The 25,875-nt window shown below is 31.9% G+C and overlaps 1 protein-coding gene across 1 annotated transcript; it reads left to right on the top strand.

Moving 5' to 3' along the window:
• The first annotated feature begins 15,232 nt into the window (after positions 1–15,232).
• Positions 15,233–22,633, top strand: LOC120074420 (glucomannan 4-beta-mannosyltransferase 9-like). Its single transcript, XM_039027539.1, has 9 exons — positions 15,233–15,775; positions 15,852–15,950; positions 16,061–16,313; positions 19,581–19,691; positions 20,422–20,558; positions 20,641–20,754; positions 20,847–21,046; positions 21,156–21,350; positions 21,922–22,633. The coding sequence occupies exons 1-9, from the start codon at positions 15,443–15,445 to the stop codon at positions 22,082–22,084; spliced, it is 1,605 nt and encodes a 534-aa protein (XP_038883467.1). The 5' UTR covers positions 15,233–15,442; the 3' UTR covers positions 22,085–22,633.
• The last annotated feature ends 3,242 nt before the right edge of the window (positions 22,634–25,875 follow it).

Genomic DNA, 25,875 nt, shown 5'->3' with positions numbered 1-25,875 from the left:
CTAGAAACGGTGGCTTGTTTCTTTTGATTTCCATGATATGATAGATACCCCTAGGAATATGCAGAAACCAGTCATGGATCTTCTAGTATCAGGACATGATCCCCAATCAGCATCCACAAAGGCTTTTAAATGAAAGAAAATGATGAGCTAATTAAAAATGCCTTGTCTAGGAGAACCGTTTTAGGTTACCTGAGTAAAGTGAATGAGCGGCATTGAAGTGAGCTTTAGTGGGTTGTGGATGAATTGGCTTAGCCGGTTGAACAGCAAAGCATAATGTCTGGTCGAGAATTATTGAAGATATTAAGCTGCCAAATCAGTCTCCTATAAACATGTGATGTCATCTGCCTTTAGAAGGCTCTCCTTCATTCTTGATAGTTTCAAATTGGGATCCATAGGAGTTGTAGCTGGTTTTATCAAGAAATCCGTATTTCCTCAAGTATTTGGAGGCAATATTTTCTTTGGGAAATCATAATCCTCTGTTGAGACCTGAAGATAATTCTAATCCCATATAATTTCATCGACATGGCTAAACAATCCTTGAGTTTGAAATGTCCTTTGAAAGACTTCTTTGACTGAGCTGATTATTTGAGGGGAGGTCTGGTTAGTAAATATGTCATCTACATATAACACAATGCACAAAATCATGTCCAGTGCCTCGGTAAAAAGAAGAATATCAGACTTGGATTGATGAAAGCCATGTGAAGATAGAGCAGCTGTAAACTTGAGAAACCATTGTCTTGAAGGCTTGTTTCAGTCAACATATATAGATTTGTTAAGTTGCAGGCTAGTTCTCACTCTTCCATGATACTTGTGAGGTTTGATAACCCAATGGCAAAGACATATGCACTTCTTCAAACAAATCACCATTTAGGAAGGCATTATTAGATGTCATTTGAGTGAGCGAGACACAATTGTAGGATGCAACAAGGGTGAAGAAAGACTTTAACAGTGACATTTTGGCGACAGGTAGAGAGGTATCTGAGAAATCTATTCCTTCTTGTTGATTGTAGCCTTTTGCTACAAGTCTCGCCTTATATCTGTCAACTATCCATCTTGTTTGTACTTGACTTTGTAAACCCATTTTACTGCTTACGTACTGATGATTCTTTGGAGAGAGACAATAGTCCATGTATTAGTTCGTTCCATGGCTTCATATTCCTCTGCATAAGCCTTCTTCCAAATCTGGTGGTTCGCGACTTGGTGGTAATAGGTGGGTTCATAAAGATGGAAGTGACATTTAGGATGTATGTCTTATGGTTTGGTTGAAGTATTAGAGAGGTATTTGTAAAGAGGAAAGGGTGATTTTCTGTGGGATGTGAAGGTTACAGTGAAAGTCTTTTAGTAGGTAGGGTGGGAATATGTGCTCTCGATGACCTTCTTGGGGCTGTGGGAATGGTTGTTTGGTGGTATGATTGGTTTCTTCTGAGGTTTCAATATGAGGTTGATAGAATCACATACTGTGGTTATCCTCACTAAGCGTTCTAAGGTATTAAACAAAAGATTTTCATTAATACCTTTGTTTTCAAGATGTAATCAAATAGTGGCTTTGTATGCGAACTGGTCAATAGAATCATGTGAAATGGGCTTGTTGTCTTCTTTGACAGACTGGAATGGGAACCTTTCTTCAAAGAATAAGACATCTTGAGATAAAAAAATGTCATTTTAGTCATATCATATAGCTTATAGACCTTTATACCTTATGACCAATGAAACACATGGATATTGCATCATCATGGTAATTTGTACTATTGGTTTGAATCTATGAGCACACATTTGACTGTTGGTGCAGAAAGCATAGGCAAGATCTATCCGAATGCTCTTTATGAAACCATAAGTCAACAATTTGTTAATAGAACAACATAAGGGATGCTGTTGGATAGTAAAATCATAGGTGTTCTGTTATATTAATGCTAGGCAGTGAGGACGCATTCTCTCCCAAAAAGTGAGAGGAACATTCATTGAGACTGAAACATTAGGGCTCTTGCAACGTTGAAGAGGTGAGATGTTTCCTTTCAACACATGAATTCTGTGAGGAGTATATGGACAAAGAGAACTGATGATTAGTTCCTTTTGGCAAAAAATTCTTTCTGAAATTAATATTCAGGAGCATATCGAATGAAAACTTTTGATTTTCTTTGAGAATTAATATCTCAAACAAGTTTGAAAGAACAACTGGGAATGACTTGTAGAAGTCACTTTTATTTTTCAAGAGATGTATCCATGTGTACCTTGATTTATCATCAATAATGGTGGCAAAATAAGTGTGACCTGCATGTGTTCGGGTTTTAAAGGGACCCCATATATCACAGTGCACAAGGTCGAAAATATTCTCAGCAACATTATTTAAGGCATGAAATGAAAGACGCTTTTGTTTAGCTAAAGGACAAATGTGACAGAATTGTTTACAATTTGAGAAATCAGAAATCTTTATAATCTTTGACAATTCTTTTATTCTACTAATAGAGGGGTGTTCCATACGATTATGCCAAGTAGTTGCAGAAGCTTTACACAAAAACACAGCAGATTCAATAGGCCAGTCAGCAGATTTAATAGACAAGTCTTCATTCTTTTCATCATTTACTTTGAGTAAGTATAGGTCACTGATTAGTTTAGCCATCCCAATCGTTCTCGAAACTGACTTGTCCTGAATGATACAATTGGTGTTAGTAAAGGATATAGAATATCTTCCATTCTTAAGTAAAGCACTCACTGATAGCAGGTTGTAATTGAAATCAGGAATGTATAGAACATCCTTCAATATCAACTGTTTTGCTATTAGAATGTCCCCTATATACTCAACCTTTAAACAAGCTTTAGTTTGTAGTATAACTGACATATTTTGAGTGCTTTGTAGTTCTTTAAACATAGATTTATCATGGCATATATGAAAAAAAGCTCCAGAATCAATGATCCAACAAGAATCGATGAGTGAAGTAGAAAGATACTTGCTATATGGGTAGTATCTGTCTTAGGGATCTCATCAATTTGTTGAGTATTCAAGTGTGTTTGCAGCATGTTCAAGAGTTGTGAGTATTGGTCATTATTCAGGCTGGCAAAGAAGGCAGACTGATTGCTTTTAGGAGCTTCTAATGGCTTTTCATTACTAGTTTGCATAGAGTTATGCGGCCTTTGTTGATGGACTGAATTGTTATTTGCTAGTCTCTACCCTGGTGGATAACCATGTAGTCTATAACATTTGTCAGAAATATGACCTCTATATCCACAGTTAGTGCATACTGGCTGAGTATCTTTCTTCTTAGATTTCTCAGATGTAAACCTTTTCTCAGCATTAGCCATTAGAGTTATACTTTCAATTGTAGGTGTGAATCCAATGGATCTTTGCCTTTCTTCTTGGATGATAAGAGAGAATACCTTGTTTATTGTTGGCAAAGAGTCGATCAATAGAATTTGTGCTCTGATTTATGCATATGACTTGTTTAAGCCCATAAGGAATGTCATTACAAATTCTGCATTCAAGAATTCTATCATCTTCTTTGACCCTTGACAAGTACATTCATCCGTTGGTTTGTATTCAACAAGTTCTTGCCATATCGTAGTGATTTTTGCGTAATATACTTCCACTGAAAGGTTTCCTTGAGTAGTAGTTACAAGATCCTTTCTCAACTGGTATATATGTGGCCCATTAGACTGACGGTGCCTTTCTTTTAAATCATCTTATATCTCTTTAACGCTTCCCCTGTAAACTAAGCTGGCAGCAATTTCTTTTGAGAATGAGTTGATAATCCATGAGGTTATCACATCATTATTACATCTCCATGTTGATTGTAAGCTTTCTTCTGATGGTTTTTCAATCGTTCCAGTAATAAAACCAATCTTGTTCTTCCCTGATAATGCAAGTTTCATTGTTCTACTCCATGAAGAGTAGTTGCTTGATCCTGCAAGTGGTGTAGATACCAGATTGATGGTTGGGATGATTGAATGATGAAAGATGAAGGGATTCATTTGGGCGTCGAGTTCCGAAGAGTTGTCAGACGTTGAACTCTCTGATGTCGTCATGATAGGACTGCACGAGGGCAATGGCGTTCGGGTGGGTTTTTAATTTTCTCTTTTGCGGAAATTCTCTGATACTATAACAAATGGAGAGAAAAGGTATGTGAAAATACTTGCTTATTACTTTCACTTATTGATTTACATACTTCAAGTTCCTTTTATAGAAGAACTTGTTAGTTTGCTTGACTAACTAACAGCTGGAAAATACAAATAAACTCAAACAGAATCTTAACTGTTGTAACAAATAAATTGTTATAACAGAATGTAAGAAATAAATTGTTGTAACTAATAAACAGAATGTAACTGTTTTACTGTTGATAGTCACATTTACGGTTACCATGACCATTTGACCCAGCAGTAATGATAACGGTAACGGTAACGATAATGGTAAATATAATAATAAATATGTTAGATTCATACTTCTCATACAATTATAGTAATTGTAACAATAAAGATAATAGAAATGATAGCGGGTCTCACATAATTTTCAAACACGATTTGATTGGACACTGTTTGCTCCTCGGTCAGATTGCACGTGTGTTGGAGTTAGCATGCAATTAGGAGAAGCAAACAGAATCATTAACCACTCTAATTTCTTCAATTTTAGCAACTATGCAAGCATGTTCATAAATTAAAATAGGGTTTTGAAGATATACCTTTGAAGAACTTCTTCAATCTTTAAATTCAGCTTGAATCTTCACTTCAAATGCTTGTAGATCACCACTTGATCTTCTCTATTATTCTCTAAGACCTTAGATTGGATTGTGGATTCTAATATGAGTAGAAACTTAAGGGAATTTTGGAGAGAAAAAGACTGGTTTTCTATTTTGAGTTGAAGAACTCTTCTCCTTCCCAGAAATTAGCAAAATTCAATTTGCATGTCCCATTTTCTCAACCATTTCAATTGAGTTTTTTTCAGCTTTATCATGAAAGTAATTGTATAACCTCTTGACATCAAGTAGGTCAAAATTATAGTGGGAATTAAGTGTTCAAAGTGTGATAAACCCACTAAATTGATTTTTAAATTTAAATTGAATTAAAGTCAATTCTTTAAAGATTTTTTTTTTTAATAAAATTCAATTTTAATTTAATTTTTCAAAAATTAAATTAAAACAAAATTGATTTATTTGAATTTTCGCAAAATTCAAATTTTCAATTTTTAAATAAAAATTAATTCAAATAATTAATTTTAAATAAAATTCATTTAGTAATTAAAATATTTTAATATCTAATGTCAAATTATTAATACACCAATTCCACTATTATGAATCATTATTCATGTAATTGATATTTAAACCAAATTTAAATTTTATCTAATGCGCTAATTTCGTTTAATTCGATAATTAAACATGTAATTATATCGTATATAATTACTGATTCCCTTAATTCGAATTTGAACGTTTCAAATTCTCTCATCATGCTATTCTAAGGTTTAGTCCATTTGTGAGCTAGTAGGAGGACCTAATAAACCTACAGATCATGGGCTCCAACGATTCGATATTAATCGGCTAAACTCTTTAAACGAAATTAATCAACATTCATTAACTACCAGGTCATGCCAATAAAGTCAGTAGTTGTACTCCCCTCACTATAGATATATTTCTGTCTACTCGATATAACAATACTTAGTAAGTCAACACTTCACAGGTTGTTCGTAATAACGATTGGGTCAAAAAAGTTGTTTTACCCCCAAGATTACTTCTTATTCCTTAAGTCTCACTGATCCTCTAATGATTAATTGATTTGTGATCCAATCATATAACCTAGTCTCTCTCAATCTAATGAGAGGGTGGGGTCCCTTGTTGAAGACTCAAAGTCAACACTTAAGGGAACAACCTCTCTACTATCCCTAAAAGCAGATAGGGGTGAATTCCATCCTGAACCCTATGTCCCCAACTATCTACACAATCTTACCCCTGAAATGGGAGGTTTATTGATCCGACACTGTTGAGCCAGCCCTCACCCATGAAAATCTAAGGATAATCTCGAATAAACAGGAGTTTACAGTTAGCTCAGGATTAAGGTCAAATTACCTAGGTCACCGCTTTGAAATAATCTGTCTTAAACAGTAAAAACCGTTATGAAGTAAGAGTGACTTATTTCTTGGTCCGGTCTTATACAAACTCTTTGTATAAGACGCCTCCATTCACATGTCTCCACATGAAAAATTCAGGATCACATCGTTTGTACTAAATACAAAGAGGGTCGCATCCAATAGTGTTTCCAGAATAAGGTACTCGGCCTTATCCCTATACTTATAGATCGTTTTGGCTATCTACTCGAACTTGATCCACTCTTATGTCTCCATGTAAAGTCCAAGTACTCATGTAATGGATCTTAGTTTATTGGATTTAGTGCAATTTACATATTCAATAACAGTTTTATTGAACAAAACCTCAATAACATCTTTATTTGCAAATAGAATATATTTAATCTTACAGACTATGAGTTTTAGGACATACAACCCAACAACGTGCCACCATGAGAAATTAACCTTCTAGGCAAAAGATGGTTGATGTTTTCATTCGAGAAAGACACTCTGGCTTAACTCAAAAATAGGTCGCTCATTTGCTTCTATGGCCTATCTTGCGACAAGGCTAGGCTGTTGACAATTTATACTCAGATATAAATAAAATGCGGAAACTAAATTATATCTAAAATCCCCACTTACACATGTTAGAGCGAAAGAGACTTATAATCATAAAATAACAGATATTTAAGAGAAGGGAAAAAGAGAACGACAACGAAAATATACTGGTCCATCCCAAACTCGGGACTACGTCCAGTCTTTTACAACTGCAAGTTCTATTATGATTAAGATTGCAATAGTTCCAAAATTTCCGCTACAAATCTTTCCCAAATAGCCCAACATGATCTATTTGATTCCCTAAACTACAAATTGATATATGAAAATTAACAATAAAAGAAAACATACCAAAATCCAAGAATACTCTCTATATTTTATTTTCTTCACTATTATCTGTCGCACCTCACAAAAAACACGCATGAAAGATCAAATTTTACATCTCAATTTTTTCTTTTGCCGATCCCCATGAAAAACACATTAAACAATATATATAAGTGTTGCAAAATTATAACCTAAAGTCTAAATACAAAGTAATTTTATATGTTGATGTGAGATGATTCCTTCAATTTTGTCTTATCCCATCAATTTGACTTTGATTATATATATATATATATACACACATCATATGTGTACCTCGATAGAGTTTTGTCTCCACAATCCCAACATTCTCCCACTTGCAAACAAAACGACGATCTTGCTTCCTACTGCAACAAAACTCATCATCTTGGCAAACTCCAAGACTCAACTCCAACTACAATTGTTATCTTTAATCTTTTTGGCAAACTCCAAGATTCAACATAAAACCTGTATAATCAACAAAGTAACAAAACAAGAAACCATAAAAATAAAATAATAATAATAATAATCGTAATGGATCTGTACTTGTCCCAAGGTATAAGCAAGCTACGTAGAATTGTCCCCAGACATAAAAGACATTCGCGTACTCCCACTTCAACCAAGTGGTACCAACTGACATCTTTTTCAATTCCGAACACCCGTTCTTGTAGAAGATACACTGTGTAAATGGTTCGACTGCTTCCTCAAACCTGCTGCCAAGCTGGAGACTTTATTTTTTACCTTAGCAACTACTCTAGTCTTCTACTTTGATGTCCTTATTCGTTTCCACGATTTCATCATTTATTCGATTGTCTGACAATTGGCTATTCGTGATAGTCGTCAAATTTCTCTCTCGAACTTCTCAATTTCTTCTAAACTGATGGACCTTGGTTTGACTGATCAACACTGCTGGTTATCATTGTTGTTGGCTCAAGTGTACCTCTACACCTTCCATCTACAACTTTAATTGGGATCCACCATCTCTCTGATCCTTTGACAATACCAAATCAACATAGTTACCGTGTGGAATTTCTATGGCCAACTGCCGCTACCTGGGTTCCCAACATGATTTTATACTGACGATTGCAAAACTCACATCTGTAAACCCCATTGTCCAATTTACCAATAGAGATGAGATTTATTTTCATCCTAGACATAAGCCTAATATCTCGTAGTACGAAATTTTCTCCAAACTCTAATGTTCTCAATCCCAATGACCTTAGAAACTCTAACCATGATGTCCTGATGTACAAGATGTGAATAGACTTCTATCTGAAGCTATATGTACGAAAGTTGCACTAACAATTGTCCATTCAGATGAGTGGCTACTATTTTAAGTGTTACTCTAAACATAGAAATAGACATCACTAATTAATTCTTCATCAGTCTCAATCAGATTTATCATTACTTCTTCAGTTTCAACCTAATTTACCTCTTGTTTTCTTTTTTTTTATCCTCTTCTAGTTTCCTACACTAATTGTTGAAGTGACATTTTTTACGACAGTAAAAACATTCTATCTCCTTATTCTTATTCTTTCACTTTTTATTACTATTACCCAACCCATCATTTTCAAAGTTTGTTCTGTCTTTACCTTTAGTCACTACTAAAGTTGAACCTATAGTAGATTCTTTACTACTATTCTTCCTACGAATTTCTTCAGATATAGCTAAATCACAAATCCCTGAAAACTTTAAAGTTTTATCCCCAATTGAATTAGACACCGCAGTTTTCATGGTCTCCCAACTATTAGGCAAAGACATCAATAACTAGATAACATACACCTCATCAGTAAATTCTATCTTAATATTACTGATTAATTAAAGTGGTAACCTCATCAATATAGGAATTAACATAAGCATCCTTAGCCATTTATATGTCAAAATACTTCTTAAGAAGATAAGCTTACTGTTGGCAGATGGTTCCTCATACCTATTTGCAAGCGCTTTCATCAACTTTACTATATTAGTCTCATCAGTCACAAGACCAGCAATATCCATTGACAAACACATCCTGATGATTGCAACTGCTTCTTCATTCATGTTCTCGGTCTCTCCTTCGATGCCTTATGCAATTTTCTTATAAGTTAATAAATCTTTAACCTGCATCTTCCAATACCCAAAAATGTTTTCACCAAATTTCATGATTCCCTCCAAACCCCTTGGCTTTGATGATCCCCTATCTCCTGAACCAAAAGCTTTGATACCACTTATTGAGAATTTATACTTAGATATAAATAAAATGCGAAAATTAAATTATATCTAAAATTTTTACTTTCACAGGTTAGAGTATAAAAGATTAACAATCATAAAATAACAAATATTTAAAATAAGGGAAAAAGAGAACAACATCGAAAATATACTGGTTTGCCCCAAACTCGAGACTACGTCCAATCTTTTGCAACTACAAGTTCTACTATGATGAAGATTGCAATGGTTCTAAAACTCGCGCTATAAATCTCTCCCCAAATAGCCCAACATGAAGTATTTGATTCCCTATAACAAAACTTGGTATCTTGGAATTGACAATAAAAGAGAAACATACCAGAACTAAAAAATACTCTCTATATTTTATTTTCTTCATTGTTGTCTACCGCATCACACAAAAAACACGCATGAAAGTTCAAATTTTACTTATCGATTTTTTTCTTTTGCTGGCACAATTCCCATAAAAAAACCACATTGAACAATATATATAAGTACTGCAAAATTATAACCTAAAGCCACAATGGACCTAAGCCCAAATCCTTCAATATATATCTATGTGTGTGTGTTGTAGGAGCGAAGCCACTTTACCAAGTTTACGAGGTTCGATGTAATGGAGCTCGAGCAATAAGGAGATGAGCGCTCACATTTTGTTTTACGCCTTTACCTTTTGATTATAGATTTGGAGGTAGACCCTACTATTTATTACACTTACAGAGTACTGATAAAACTACAAACATAACGAAATGGAACCCATTTTTAAGATTACATTGATGAATTATGTTTTACTTAGGATAAATATCACCTAAATGGTTATTAAAATGGCATCTTTCATTCTTCAAACAAAAATCTTAAAGAAAGCTTTTGAAATCACATTGCAGCTGTTTGGGGTGGTGAGTTGAGATAAGATATATAGAGTTTATATATCTGTAGAGTTCATATGTCTGTGGAGTTTATATGTCTGTGTTTGGGATGCAGAGTTATTTGGTCTGACTTCATATGTCTGTGTTTGGGGTGCAGGGTTGAATTCATATGTCTGGGTATCTGATGCAGTTTTTGGAATTCATATAATATGCTTTTATGATTACTATTTTTATTTTGAAACCTTTTTATTCAATAATTCTACCCATCTTTGTTTGAATAAAATATAGATTGCAAATTTTTTTTTTTAATTTTTAAATCTTTTCTTTCTTTCTTTCTTTCTTTCTTTCTTTCTTTCTTTTTTGGACAATGAACAAGTACATTTCTGGTAGAAATATGGTTAAATAAAATGACAAACTAAAATGAAATCAAAACTTTTGACTTTAGCTAAGTTTTCTCCATGAATTTCATTATCATCTTCTTCTTTTTCTTCTTCTTCCTATTGTTGTTGCTCTATATTTTTACTATGTCATGATTTTTTTGAATTCAATCTCCCCCATCATCATAACAGTCAATGGAATGTCGTTTCTTTAATAGTTTCACTTTCATTTCCTCTAAATTTGGAGGATCATCAGAGAACAAATCTCTATTTTTCACTAATTCTTGCTGGAAAATGTTCCAGAAAAAAAAAATTCATTTTATGGTTTTTTTTTTGTTATATGTTACATACTTTTCAACTACATACATAATTTTTGTCTAAATATCCTTAACACTCATTTGATATGTGAATTCATTACGTATAAATATTGCATTAGTAAACAAAATAATATTTGTTATACAATCAACAATCCCACATCATACTTTAACAGGCATTAATCTTATAATAGTCGGAATTGGTTGTCGAAGTTTATCATCGAAGATGATTCTTGCAGGAGTTTGAAGTCGGAGGTAGTTGTCAGAGCCTGAAGTTGGTCGCATGAAGGTGCATTGGAGTTGGTTGTCAAAGTTTGTCATTCGAGCTGATTTTCGAATATCAGAGTTGGTCAGGCGAAACTGCTTGTCGAAGTTGGTCGTCGAAGTTGATCATCGAAGATGATTTTTGCTGGAGATTGTAGTCGGAGATGACTGTTGGAGCCTGAAATTAGTCGCATGAAGGTGGTATTAAAGTTGGTTGTCAAAGTTTTTCTTTGAAGATAGTTGTCGAAGTCTCGAGTTGGTTGCGGACTTGCCTGCTCAAAGGTTGATTTTCATCGGAGTTTGTAGTCGAAGGTGGTTGCCGAAGCCTACGAAGGTGGTTGTCAGAGTTGGTCATCGGAGTTTATCGGAGCCAACTGGTCATCGGAGTTGGTAGTGCAAAGGTGATCGTCGGAGTTGGGTCACTAGAGGTGATTGTTGGATGCCAAAATTGGTTTTCGGAGTTAGTCGCGTGAAGGTTATTAAATTGCCAAAATTTTCATCGGAGGTGGTTGTCGGAGTCCAGATTTTTACCATCGAAATTTTCATGAAGATGGTTGTCAGAGCTCGAAGTTAGTCACCGGAGTTGTCATCGGAAGTAGTTGTCGAAGCCCAAAGTTAGTTCTCAGAGTGTGACAGTGGGCAATGGTGGAGCCACTAAAACACATGGGTAGAAGGGAGATTTGGGGTGAATTGATAAAATATATTAACTCAACTTCATCACCATTTAAAGTTTGTGAGCCAAACATTGAGTTGGTATATTATACCAACTCAACTCATGTTGGTGAGCCAAACACCCATTATATTTTATTTTTTCAAGGTAGATTTTTTTAAGACTTCAATATAGATACATTACGCTTATAATTTTTATATATAAAAAAATTATAGCTCATAATTTTGTTTTCGATTTTATAAGCAAAATTGAAATCCAAACGGAATTTAAAAAATGTGTAAATAATAGTAAATAAAAAAAAAAGTTTGGTTTGTGTGTGGTGTTCGTAATTTCAAATTATAATATTTAAAGAAAAAACAAATTATAATTTATATCCAAAGTCTTCTTTTTTTGTTCTTATTCTCTCTCCGTTTCTTTTTTTTTTTTTCTTTTATAAATAATAATAATAAAAAAATAGCCATTATTTATCTTCCCATAAATTTATTGCCTTTGTAACTTTTTTAGATTCTGACTCCTACTAACTAAATTATTTGCTTATATTTGCTCACATAGTAAAAGCCATCTATTTGCTTTATTACTCAATTATTAGGCATACAGAAGTGGGAAAAAAAAAAAATATTAAGGTTTGTATGCAAGTACTAACTTACAAATTATTCAGAAATCAAGGAGAATATATTTTCCCCTCCAGATTATAGAAAGTGACTTTTTGTAATTAAAGATAAGGGGAACTCTTCCCAAGGCCTACAACACATCCATCTTCCCCATCATATAACCTTTACCGCCATAGTTCAGAATTTCTTTTTTGTTCCTATATTGACAAAATTTAAATGAAGGTGACCAATAAAAGTAGATTTAATTATATATTATCTAATAATTATATTTTTTGTTTTGAGTCTCTGTATTTTGAGAAAGAAATCATTTTATTCTCTATTCGCAAAAGATGACATAAATTATATACCTAATAAACCTTTTAATACAAAATTATGTTTACCTTTTAAGAAATTTAGTTATTGTATAGACGAGGAAAAAAATGAAATACAAACAAAATCGTTGTTTTTAATGATAAAGTTAACCTTTTATAAATACAATAACAATAAATGAAGTCAATAGTACAGAATATTTAAACCTGAGTCTTATTTGGACATGTTTAAACGTCCAAAATTTTCTATTAACCTCTTTAAAGTCTAAGCTCAAAATATATTTATTTTAAATTTTTCATGAAAAAAATAATATCATAATTATAAAAGTTTTAGTGACTATTTGGTACCATGTGAATTTGATGTAATGGATAAATGTGCTACATTTCAATTTTTTTTTAAAAAAATGTCATAAAACTTGCCCTTCGATTTCGAAGTCAAGGATTTAATTTCCCCATTCCAAAAATGCACTAGTGAAAATTCAACATGTATGTACATAAATTAACTTTTTTTTAACCTTAAACAATAAAAATCTCTTTAAACCGTGAATTTGATGAATAAAACACAAAGGGAAGTTTTTATGAAAAATAAATAAGCATACAAAGGTTAAATCACAAAATTAGTCTCCATACTTTTGTAAGTTTAGATCTAATTCTTATGATTTGAACGAATAACAATATGATCCCATAGTTTGGATTAAGGTCACATTTACCCCACTGAAAACATAATATATTCATAGGAATAAAAAAAAAAGTTGACCCTATTTGATTAGATTTGGTGTTGTTTACATGTGTTCTGTATTTGTACTGACATATGGATCCCGCATCCAAATCTGTAATGAAGTAACACAATTTGATTGATGAATAAAGAGTATTCAATACGACTACACCTAAGAATTACGTCCTATCGTTACCGTTACTGCTATAGTAATTACCGTTACAGCTACCATTATTATTATTGTTACAGTTGAAAAATTATCAATTTTGACATATTTACTGTTACCGTTACCGCTTGACCATCGGAAGTAGAAATAGAGGTAACTGTAACAGTAAATTTGACAAAATTCATAATTTTAAGTAAATGCAATCAAAATCAATCTAATTATATTTGCAATTCAAGCTCATTACAATTGATCCATCCATGAAATTTCATTATTATTACACTAATTTTCGTTACAATTTGATAAACGTGACCTAAGTTCTAATATAGTTTATATGGTTTATAAGTTTCAATTTAGTCCATATGATTTATCAAAACTTATATTGACAAATATCTTTTTATATAACAAGTTTTGTCTATTATGATATTATTTGATTATAATAGAATTAGGAATCAGTAAAAATAATAACAATACTTTATAAGGTAATTTTTTACATTCCACTCCAATGACAAAATGTCTTAATGCATCCGAGAACAATTTTTAAACAATTGAATATATTGCATAAAAATAGGTACATACTAAAATGCATCTAAATATTTTTCTAAAAAATAAAAGATATTATATTAATTTTTTTTGTTGAGAATTATCCTAGACAAGACCCCGATGCGACATAGGTTGCATCCCAAAAGAGAAAAGTTAGACTCTTGAATTCAATTGTGTTGAATAATTATACTAATTGGAAAAATAATCGTTCCGAACTCAATTCTAATGCTCTGCAATCTTGAGAATTGCAGCTATTCTGACATTGTCAACGTTACACGTAATCATAAAAAGTGTCTGATGAAGACTACTATAAATAACCACATTTGATAATTCCTAAGAAAACTCTAAAGAAGAACTCATCCTTATTATCTATGATTAACTGAATTATACACTTTCTATATTAATTTAAAAATTGGAGTGTAGTCCATTCATTATCATACTAGTACTAGTACGAGTACTCAATTAAGTCAACTCAAAAAATAAGACCAGACCGAAAAAGTGGACTTATAGATAGCACACAAGGGGCCCGAGACCACAACGGACCCATGCAACTTTCGCGCACCAACATCTTCGAAGGTTACTACTCGAATTGGCAGAGACTAAATTAGTAATTTAGTCATACATATAACACAGTTATCTATAAGAATAAAGTTCCAAATCAGCCATAGCGACGGCCACAGAGGAGGGATAAAAGCTTTTACCAGATCAGACTCACAGCGATGTCGGTTGCCTAATACACACTCAAAATAAAAATCTTTCCTTTTACTTTATTCATTTTTTTAAAAAAATTATATTTTAACCCAACAATATTTATGGTTGACAACAGTACCCAAAAAAAAAAAAAAACAAACAAAAATAGCTCCCATCGCTTTGGAAAAGATCAAATTATGCAATACAAAAAATTGTACACTGATAAAGGAGGGAAAATAACCCAATAATAAAAAAAAAATTATTTTAAATGACAAAACTTTTAAAAATATTTACAATTAATAGTAAAATATCTATAATTAATAATAAAATATCTTAGTCAATTTGCGATAAAAATGTGATAGACGACTATTTGTGTCTATCATAACATAAATAGATACAGATAGTACAAATAGGATAGAAAGTAAAATTTTGCTATATTTATAAATATTTTACTTTATTTTTTTATATTTGAAAAACAATTCAATAAATATTCATTAATATTTTTTTAAAAAAAACAAGAATGAAATAGGAAGAAGAAGAAACTTTTGAAAAGCTTATATAAACCTCCTACTTTTGTTCTTCATTTATTACTTCCCACTTCCAGCCTCTGCTTCTGCTTCCTTTTCCTCTGCAGCAGAAGCAGAAAAGCAAAATTCCCAACGCACACTTTTGTTTTATTTTTTTCATCACTTCAAAATTTCGTTTCATTTTGCGTCAATCCAAAGCAACATAATATTCTGTTTCTCTTTAAATTTTTTTTTCCAGAACAAACAGATCGGAAAAAAAAAATGGAGAGGATTTCCTCAGCGACTCTTTTCCCAGAAGCATTGCAAGGACCGAGCGACGACATGTCGTTCCAAGTAATCTCATTGCCTTGGGAAGCAATCAGAGCTCCAGTTGTCGTTCCCCTGCTCCGACTGTCGGTTTTCCTTTGCCTTATAATGTCGTTAATGCTGTTCCTGGAAAGAGTTTATATGGGAATCGTCATTGTTTTGGTCAAACTCTTTAGAAGAAAACCAGAGAAGCGTTACAAATGGGAGCCCATGAAAGACGATATCGAGCTTGGCAACTCTGTTTATCCTATGGTTTTAATTCAAATCCCAATGTACAACGAAAAAGAGGTAAATTTTAACTAATTAACTAACTAATTAAGTAATTTTCGTTTTTGTAATGATTTGTTTTTCCTTTTAATTATAGGTGTATCAGCTTTCAATTGGGGCTGCATGTGGCCTTTCATGGCCGTCGGATCGAATCATTATTCAAGTTCTTGACGATTCTACAGACCCAATAATTAAGGTAGCGTAATTTTTTTTGTTTGAATTTTTATTTTATTAAACGTGATGTGAATTTTGTTTACTGAAGGAATGTTTTGAGTTTGGGAATAAATAATAATAAAAATGATGTAGGATTTAGTGGAAATGGAATGCCAAAGATGGGCTAGCAAAGGAATAAACATAAAGTACGAAATAAGAGACAACAGAAATGGTTACAAGGCTGGGGCTCTCAAAGAAGGTCTGAAAAGAAGCTATGTGAAGCAATGTGATTTCGTTGCCATTTTCGATGCTGATTTTCAACCTGAACCGGATTTTCTTTGGCGAACCGTTCCTTTTCTTCTTCATAACCCCAAAATTGCCCTTGTTCAAGCTCGCTGGAAATTTGGTAAGTCTTATTTTAAACACGCTAAAATTAACTTATTTTAAGACATTAAATTTGGTTGGTTGGATGTGTGCATGAATTTATTTTAGTGAATTTAAGGCATGGATACTAATTTCGTGGAGTTAATGAGCTATAAAATGTTTTTTTGGGGGGGGGGGGGGATGGTGAAATAGGATTATGAAAGAGATAACAGTAATAATTGAAGGGAAATTAGGGGATTAAGAGAGTTTAAAAGTGTCGGCGGTTTGATTATTAGAACTATCCAGCCAATCGTTTTTCTTAACAAAAAAAACCTTCAGTATAACCACGCTGCTTGCCGGATTTGACACGTGTGACCTTCTTTTAAAATTCCATTTTGGTCCATATAGTTTGTTTTTTTTTTTTTCATTTGTTTTCTATACTTTTCATTGTTCTTATACTTTTATATAATCTTAAAAATTTTGGCATCCAAAGTTAATTTTTATCTATTATTTAAATAATAATAATAATTTATATGTAAAAAATATATTATGTGAATATTATTTCACCATTTATGAAAATGATATTCATAAAGAGTAAATTAGTATCGAAAAAGATCAATAACAATTTAATTCCACAGACTATTTTTCAGTTTTATAAAAATTATAGAAATTAAAATTAAATAATTGAAATTACATGAATTACAAAACAATCAAAATATTGATTTTTTATTTCTAAACTTGCTTTTTGGGGCAGGGCCCACAGGGCAGGTGACCAAACCTGTTGAATGCATTTTGAAAATTTTCTTCTTCAAAGAAAAAAGAAAAAAAAAGAAAAAAAGAAATCAAAGGTAGGCTTATTGTATTGTATCACTTGAATTTTCCACGTTGTTAGGATTTGCTTGGCCAAATCTGAAATTTCCTTTTCCTCTTTAATTTCTTTGTTTTCAAACAACAAATTTATGTTTTGACTTTTATTTTAATTAATTTATTTAAGATAAATTTTCATAGAAAAAATATCAAACTATTTACAAAATAACAAAAAAAAAATACTGATAGATACTAATAGACTCCTATTAACATTTATCAATAATATACTTGTATCAATTTCTATCAATAATAGTATCAATGATAGACTTTTATCGATTTCTATCACTAATAGATATTGATAGACTTCTATCAACATTTATCATTAATAAATTTGTATTAGTTTCTATCATTACAAACATTGATGAACCTGAAAATAATATCTATCACAATTATAATTAAATTCTTCTATTTGTGTAAATATTTTTTCCTCCTTTTTATTTTTTGAAAATCTCCCTTTATTTAATAACGTAAAAAAAGGACTTTGGAAATTTTTTTGGTTCCCACCCCTCCATAATGGAGTATTCTTGGTGGGAAAGTTCCTTTTATTGCCAAAAGGTCTACTTCCACTATCTTTTCTTTTCCTTTCCTATAATGCCCCTTACATTCCTCCTACTCCTTAATTAGACCACATGCTTTCAATTTATTAATTTTGGTGTTTTTGAGACAACAAAATATTAAAGTCCATATGCTTAATAAAAACTTTTAAAAACAAAGAAAAGAAAAAAAAAAAAAAAAAAAAAAAAAAAAAAAAAAAAAAAAAAGAGGATAGATTATATGAGGCATTTATGATGACAGGAGTTAAATAAGAGGTAGAATTATTAGATGGGCAGGTCCCTAGGAGGCTGTGGGCAACTACAAGAGTAAATATATTGGGTGGGAACAAGTTTGGTCAAACTTAGTAAATGAGCTCTTAAATTCCTTCTTAAAATAAATGTATGGCAAGACACATGTAAAAAACAAAACAAAATCCAACAAACCGCGAAGACAACGAATTTATAAATATATTTTTTTTCATTTTCTTATATTTGAAAACAACTCGTATATGTTTAAATTACAAGTTTATTATTTTAAACTTTTAAATGTATATATTTGGTTCTTAAAACTTCTTATATCTATTTTTATCTATGAATTTAAAAATATTCAATAAAGTCTTAAACTTTAGATTTTATATCAAATATGTTCATGAATTTTCAATTTTGTGTTTAATAGGTATTTGGCCTATTCATATTTTTCAAAATTTTGACTTAATTGATACAAAATTAAAGATTCATGAAATCTATTTGGTGCTTCTTAAAATTCATAGATTTAATTGATACAAAATTAAAATTCATGAATTTACTTGATACATACATGAATTTATTTGATATATAATTTACAATTTAGAGATTGATTAGATATTTTTAAAGTTTTAAATACTTATTAGATATAGAGACAAGCTTGAGCGTTCGATGACCTATCAAACACAAAGCTAACGTAAAACTAAGAGTTCATAAAATATGAACCTTTTAGGCAAAGTTTATGAAGAATTTGTTGGTTCTCATTTATAGGATAAATATGAAGTATACACACCTTATAGAAAATTTTCCAATATCGAGACGGAATATATATATATATATATATAGATTAAATACGTGGGATGGAAAAATTTAACCTCTCACTTTAAAATTAATAGAATAAACACTATGTCAGTTGAACTATACTCATTTTGACAATAGAAAAATATTAAATAAGAGTATAGAGACAAAAGACTCCATATATGTTTGGAAGAGAATTTTTGTGGTGAGACAATGAGTGAATATATATACATACATGATCAAATATTACTACGTAAAAGGAATATTTGTAAGGAGAAGAGAAGGATGTGGGGAAATAATAAATTGGGACATAACATTGGTGAAAGAAAAGAGTATTCGTGGACAAAGAGGAAATACCCGACAGGAAATCTAGGCAAAATGTCGAGAAGATAAGAGGTTGTGGGAAGAACAAAGAAACGATATAGTGAATAATAATAATAATAGAGGTGGTGTATGTGTTGTGTAAATTAATTACTTGTAAAAGAAAGAACATCAATTCTATTCCATGTAATGTAATGGCCCAATTCTTTCGAAGTGTTGTATTCAATTTAGCTGTTGATTTCTGACACACTTATCATTTCCCTATGGTCCAATTTCCTCCTTCCTCAAATAAATATAAAGTTAAAATTTAATTTAAGGAAGTAAAAATAAATTTGATGTTATTTGAGGCGGCAATGGCATGTGGTAAGGACTACGGAGTAGAATAGTGGACCTGAATCAGGTCCCCCTTTGTTTGTGGGGGTGGGGCTCTATTATTTATAATCAATCAAAGTGAAGTGGATGCCAGTGGGGGGCTTTTCTGTAATTTGGAAATTGATTTTAATTTATTGCTTTTTTTTTTTTTTTTTTTTTTAAATTTTATTGTGCAGTGAACGCAAATGAGTGCTTTTTAACAAGGATGCAAGAAATGTCATTGGATTATCATTTCACCGTGGAGCAAGAAGTGGGTTCCTCCACTTACGCCTTCTTTGGCTTCAATGGTAATCGGGGTTAAGGATTTTTTTTTTTCGTTTTCGTAAGTATGACCTATTTTTTTCCTTTTTCTTTTAAGAAAAAAATGAAACATCACCACCTCCTTTAAACAAAACTTTCTAACCATTGAAGAAAGTGGGTTGATTGACATGATCTTTCACATTAGAAATTAGTGATTTGGTTCTCTATCCATCTCAATGTCTATTTTATTTATTTATTTATTTTTTTGTTTCGTTCTAGTTCTAGTTCACTTTTTTTGCTCTTTCTCGTTTTCTAGTTCATCTTTTCTGCTTTCGATTACTTTTATCCTCTACGCTTGATTTGATTGGCATTTGAAAATACTTCATTTGTTGCCACCATCTATTGTGCCTTTCTAGGGAGAAATAAAACAAGAGTTGGGAGAAAGAATGATGAAAAAAAAATATTAAAAAAGTTTGACCAAGTGTTATATAATATTATTTTAAAACACGACAATGATTAGATTGCACCTATATGATGCATTTTTTTTAAGCTGGTCATAAATAATTTTGATTTAATATTTTTTTAAAAAGATTTCATATTAACTATTTGGCTAGATGTAGTCGAGCGAGTACTTTAGACTTTCTTCTTTGGAAAAACCAAGTCAAATAACATTTGGACTCATTTTTGTAGGTCAATCTTATCATTTTACAGTAATTTTACTATTTTACCATATTTAGCAAATAATGAGAATGGATAAAATTTTGAACGTGGAAACAGGGACGGCGGGTGTTTGGAGAATTGCGGCACTGAATGAGGCTGGTGGATGGAAAGATCGCACCACTGTGGAAGACATGGACTTGGCCGTGCGTGCCAGTCTCAAAGGCTGGAAATTCCTGTATCTTGGTGACCTTAAGGTTTATTTTATTTAATCTAAACTTGCATCAAATGATCATTAAAATTCATATATTTATGTTTTTAATATACATATATGTGCAGGTGAAAAATGAACTGCCCAGCTCATTGAAAGCCTACCGTTACCAACAGCACAGATGGTCATGCGGCCCCGCCAATTTGTTAAGAAAGATGATTATGGAGATTATCACGAACAAGGTAATTAATAAAACGAACCTCCCTCCATATATATATATATATTAAGAGTTCGTAAAGTTTGAAATTGATTGAAATAATGTTTGTGGTGGCAGAAAGTAACAGCATGGAAGAAGGTACATGTGATATACAGTTTCTTCTTCGTAAGAAAAGTGGTAGCCCACATAAACACCTTCGTATTTTACTGCGTTGTATTACCGGCCACAGTGTTGGTACCGGAAGTTGAGGTTCCCAAGTGGGGATCTGTATATATTCCTTCTATCATTACCCTTCTCAATGCCGTTGGCACTCCGAGGTCACTGCTCTAATTTTAATTTTAATTTTGATTTCAAATTCTTAGTCTTTGAGTTCGTTCCATATGAGATATATATGATCTAATCATTATTATTATCTAAATTTTGTAGGTCATTACATTTATTGGTGTATTGGATTCTTTTTGAGAACGTAATGGCAATGCACAGAACCAAGGGTACAATCATTGGGTTGTTGGAGGCAAGCAGAGTAAATGAATGGATTGTGACTGAGAAATTAGGCGACGCCTCCAAGCCTAAACCTGTTCCTAAAACCCCTAAAAAGCCTCGCTTTTGGGTTGGAGAAAGGTATGGAGTTCATTTCAAATTGATTCAATTTTAGTCCATATATTTTCAATAAATCTTAAACGTATAGCCTTTCAAAATTAATAATAATATTAATAGTTTTTAGAAAATATAATGTATGTTTTCAAAATTTATAGTGAAAAATATTGATACATAGCCATTTTTATTTTTTTAAAAAAATGAAAATTAACAATAAATCACATATATATTATATTTAAGATTTATTAAAAGTAAAAGAAATAAAATTGAATATGTGAAAATACATGGATTAAGATTGAACAATGTTCCAAGCATAAGGACCAAAATGATATTTTAACTTTTTTTTAATACAAAATGACATAACTCACACTCTTTCTTTAAATTAGAAAACACCTTCCAAAATTTTGGCTTATATTTCAAAAACAAAGCGATGATCCAAAATTTTTGTTTCAAGTCACCACTACACCTCTCTACCAAACAATTTTGATTCTAAAAGATATAATATTGCAAATTCTAAAATATAAGATGCATATTTATTAAACAAATGACAAAGTTTGTGTGGTTAATTAATTATATATATTGACAATAATGATAGGGTTCTGATGTGGGAGCTTGGAGTGGGTGCTTATTTGTTCTTATGTGGAATTTACGATATTTTCTTTGGCAAAAACCAATATTTCATTTTCCTCTTCCTTCAAGCCATAGCCTTCTGCATCGTCGGACTTGGATTCGTTGGCACCGATGTTTCTTCTTTCTGATCGGAATCCGCCGCCAACACCACCACCACTATTGCCTACATAACTTCTTCTCTATACCCATAACTTTCTTTTCCCTTATTTTACTGCCATGCTTCTCTCTATATTTATTCTTCGAAATTTAATTTTCATTAGATTTTATATTATGTATCATGTGTTTTTTTTTTCTCCATCCAAATTCATTCCTCTGCAATATAAATTAGTTTGTAAAGAGAGAAAAAAGAAAAGGGCAGAAAAATATAGCCTTTCTTTTAGTTTTTTTATTTTTTGACATGGAAAAACTCAAAAATAGATAAGTTGAGGAAGTCTATGTGAATATATTTGGGAGTTCTCAACAATTTACAACCATCCTCTCTGCTAGTGCAGATTTTTTTTTTTAAAAAAAATTAATATGTGAAGTGTAAGAATGGAACTTGCTCACATTGACCTTATGGTCTCTGTTTAGCATCTTCTTTGTAATTTTGTTATTATTTTTTTTACTCTCCATTGGTTATGTACTTTCTTATGTTTTACAAATATAAATAAACAGTTGGAAAATAAGATTGTGAGATAGATATTTGTTATAGTGCGTTGAAACACCCTCTCTCCTTTGAATTTTTTTTTTTTATTATTATTTTTTTTGAAAATTTTGAATTATCTATTTCAAATGAAGTAATATACGCCTTATACATTAGAATTTATGTCCTAAATCTCGTTGTCTATATAAATTATTGATAAATAAATAAAGTATTTATTTAATGGATAAAGTGTTATTAATTTATCATTTGCATAATTCAAAATCCAATAAATTAAGATTTATGATTATTTAGTACAATTGGACCGTGTTCAAGCAATAACCTGAAAGATCTATAATATATGGATAAGACTAGGTACCCTTATCCTGGAACATTGTAGATACGACCCACTTTGTAAACATTACAACAGTTATAAGTGTTACAAATGATTTGATCCAGATCATTTATATAATGACATGCAAGTGGAGGTATCCTATATAGTGAGTTTGTATTGATCGAACTACGAAATATAATCTCTCTTTATAACACCATTAATTGAAGATATTTATATTTCAAGCGAGAACCATGTAACTCGATTTCAATCTCGAGTGAGTTATGAACTTCTGCTCATAAGGGTTGTGCTTTGATTTGTATAGATAAGAGTGGTCTTAGTTGCTGACTCAATATGTCTACCATTTTGAGAACAATACCAAGTGAGGAGTTAGGATCATAACTTCAAGAGATGAAATTTCCCCCTTCCTAACTTTAGGAAAAGTAAGCAGATTGTTCCTTTAAGTGCTGACTCCGAGACTTGAACAACGAGGTCTCACTCTCTCGTTGGTCCGAAAGGGACTTTGTTTATGTTTAGACCATGAACAAAATTGTTCATTAGAGGGTCAATGATACTTAAGGTACAAGAGGTAACTATAGGAGTAAAATGGTAATTTGACCCAATTGTAATTATGAACAATTTGTAAATGGTTGACTTACAAAATATGGTTAATTCAATGGACACATAAATATATTGTAGTTCATAGGAGTGCAACTATGAGTCTTTAATAGAGTGCCTCATAGTTAATGAATAATGATTAACTTAATTAAAGAGTTTAATTAATTAATCATGAATCATTGGAGCTTATAACCGTAAGTTCATTAGGTCCGTCTGATAGCTTACAAATAAATTAAACAAGGATTTTAAAGTGGAAAGAATTTGAAGAGTTCAAATTATTGTAAAAGAAATTGATTGTATATGATACAAAAATAATATTAAATGCACGTGATACAATTAATGTACATTATAATATAAAGTTAATTTTGAATTAAAATCAAAATTAAACTATATAATATGAAAGTATTGACATTTGAACAAGATTCAAATTTTAAATTAGTATAGATTAGATTTATATTCAAACTATAGGTTATAATTAATATGAATAAAATTCATATTAAAACTATAGGTTAGATAAGAAATACACATTTAGAATATGATCAAAATTAATTAAATTAAATATTTAATATTTAATAATTGATTTTATTTAATTCAATTAATTTAGTTAATTAAATTAAATTAAACTCCCCTATATTGTAGGGGAGTGGGAGGGTGGAGAGAGAGTGCATACCCTTTCTCTTCATGTCTCTAAACCTGCAGAATAGTTTGCAGTTGAATGGGTTGCTGGAAAAAGATCCATGTAAAAATTCTCTGTCACACATTCTCTCCATCTCACATACTCTTAGAGAAAGGAATTCTCTATTTTCCCCTTGCCTTCCACAAGGTTCCTACAAACCACCTTGTCTAAAAGGGATCGCAGAGAATGTCTCTTGGTAATGTCCTACTCATGATTTTGTTCGTGCAGTGCTCTGAAGGATTAATTCCATAGGGTTGATCAAGAAATTGAAGATTGATCTTCAAAAATCAAAGGTACACTAATTGAAGATTGATCTTCAAAGGTAACACTTCCTTTCCTTTTGAAATTCTTAAGAGTGTTTAATTCTTCAGTTTTATTGTTCTATATAAAACTCATCCAACACAATTAAGGCAAACAACGATTGCACGCTTCTGCATAAGGAATTCAATTCCTTCACTTATATGTTGGAAAAAATAATTAGGGGAATAAAAAATCCTGAAATAAATCTACAATAATTAAGATAATAATAGAATAAGAAATTGAAACTTCCTATAATTTATGAGATTGAGGCACGCCAATAAGTGTTATCCATAGCAAAGATGTGCCCCCACTGCATTGAGTTATCTGGCACTCCACTCTAAAGATACAACGATCTATCAAGAGATTTTGTGTAGTAGCTAAAACCTCTTATGAAACTCTTATCACTTGTATGTTCTTAAAATCAACTCTCCATCTCCACTGGAAGAAGAGAAAAATGGCAGAAGATCAAAGTCTAAAAAGGAAAAAAGTCAGGGAGAAGCCTCCACATTTTTCACTAATTATAGGAAAAAACGTAGAATGTGTAACTAACATTCCACTTCCTATTTCATAGGAAGGTGGAATTATAAATAAATGATACAATTAAATCTTTTTTAAAATTTAAAAATTTGATGGGATTTGAATCCTAAGTGGAAGGCGTGTGAACGCCTTGTGTCACAATCGCTCTTTCGGAAGCTTCTCTTAGCGATTGTGCGGCACTTGTTCCCGCTCACGAACAAGCCAGCCAACTCAAATACGGACTGCCGATGGCACACCAAGTGCCTCTTGCAACCTCCACCTCCGTTTTAGGGAAAACGGTTTTAGAAAACGGGTTTAGAGAAAAGGTTTTCGTAAGAAGATTTGTGAGTGTGAATAAAGAAAGAAAGATTGTAGTAGACTAGAAAGCAATAGGCAACAACAACGGTTTTATAGAGTACTACTCCGGGTATGAGGAAGTGATGGTTAGTCTTATCCCCATATAGTGCATTCTGAACAAAAAGCCAACTGGCGCCCTTGCATATGCCAAAAAGCGAGTGGTCACTTACAATGAAAATGTAAAGAAAGCAAGCTAACTATGCTAATACAATACAGGATATGAAAGTATGCTAGAAGGGGGTTGGAGTGGTCACTTACAATGAAAATGACTAAGCATTTGGCGAGGGGCATTGGTATGAATTTATATTCAAGTAGGAATTCCATCCCCAGTACCACGTCGAAATCATCCATCTTGACAATTACGAAGTCAACGAAGCCCTTCCAGTCTCCTAACTTCACCGGAGTTCTCTTTGCTATCCCCGTAATCGGTAGGGCTGCGGAATTCACAGCTTTCATCTTCCCTGCATCTCTTTCCCAATTCAAGTTCAGGCGGCGAGCTTCC

This window comes from Benincasa hispida, chromosome 3 (genome assembly GCF_009727055.1).
Source record: "Benincasa hispida cultivar B227 chromosome 3, ASM972705v1, whole genome shotgun sequence".
NCBI lineage: Eukaryota > Viridiplantae > Streptophyta > Magnoliopsida > Cucurbitales > Cucurbitaceae > Benincasa > Benincasa hispida.
Note: the sequence above shows the minus strand (reverse complement) of the source record. Positions and strands in the feature narration are given on the sequence as shown.

Bases quoted from the DNA above. Each gene is read 5' to 3' on its own strand.
- LOC120074420 (XM_039027539.1), top strand. From the start codon at position 15,443: ATGGAGAGGATTTCCTCAGCGACTCTTTTCCCAGAAGCATTGCAAGGA. The intron at 15,776-15,851 runs GTAAATTTTAAC...TTTTAATTATAG, and splicing joins CAATGTACAACGAAAAAGAG to GTGTATCAGCTTTCAATTGG. The intron at 20,559-20,640 runs GTTTATTTTATT...ATATATGTGCAG, and splicing joins TGTATCTTGGTGACCTTAAG to GTGAAAAATGAACTGCCCAG.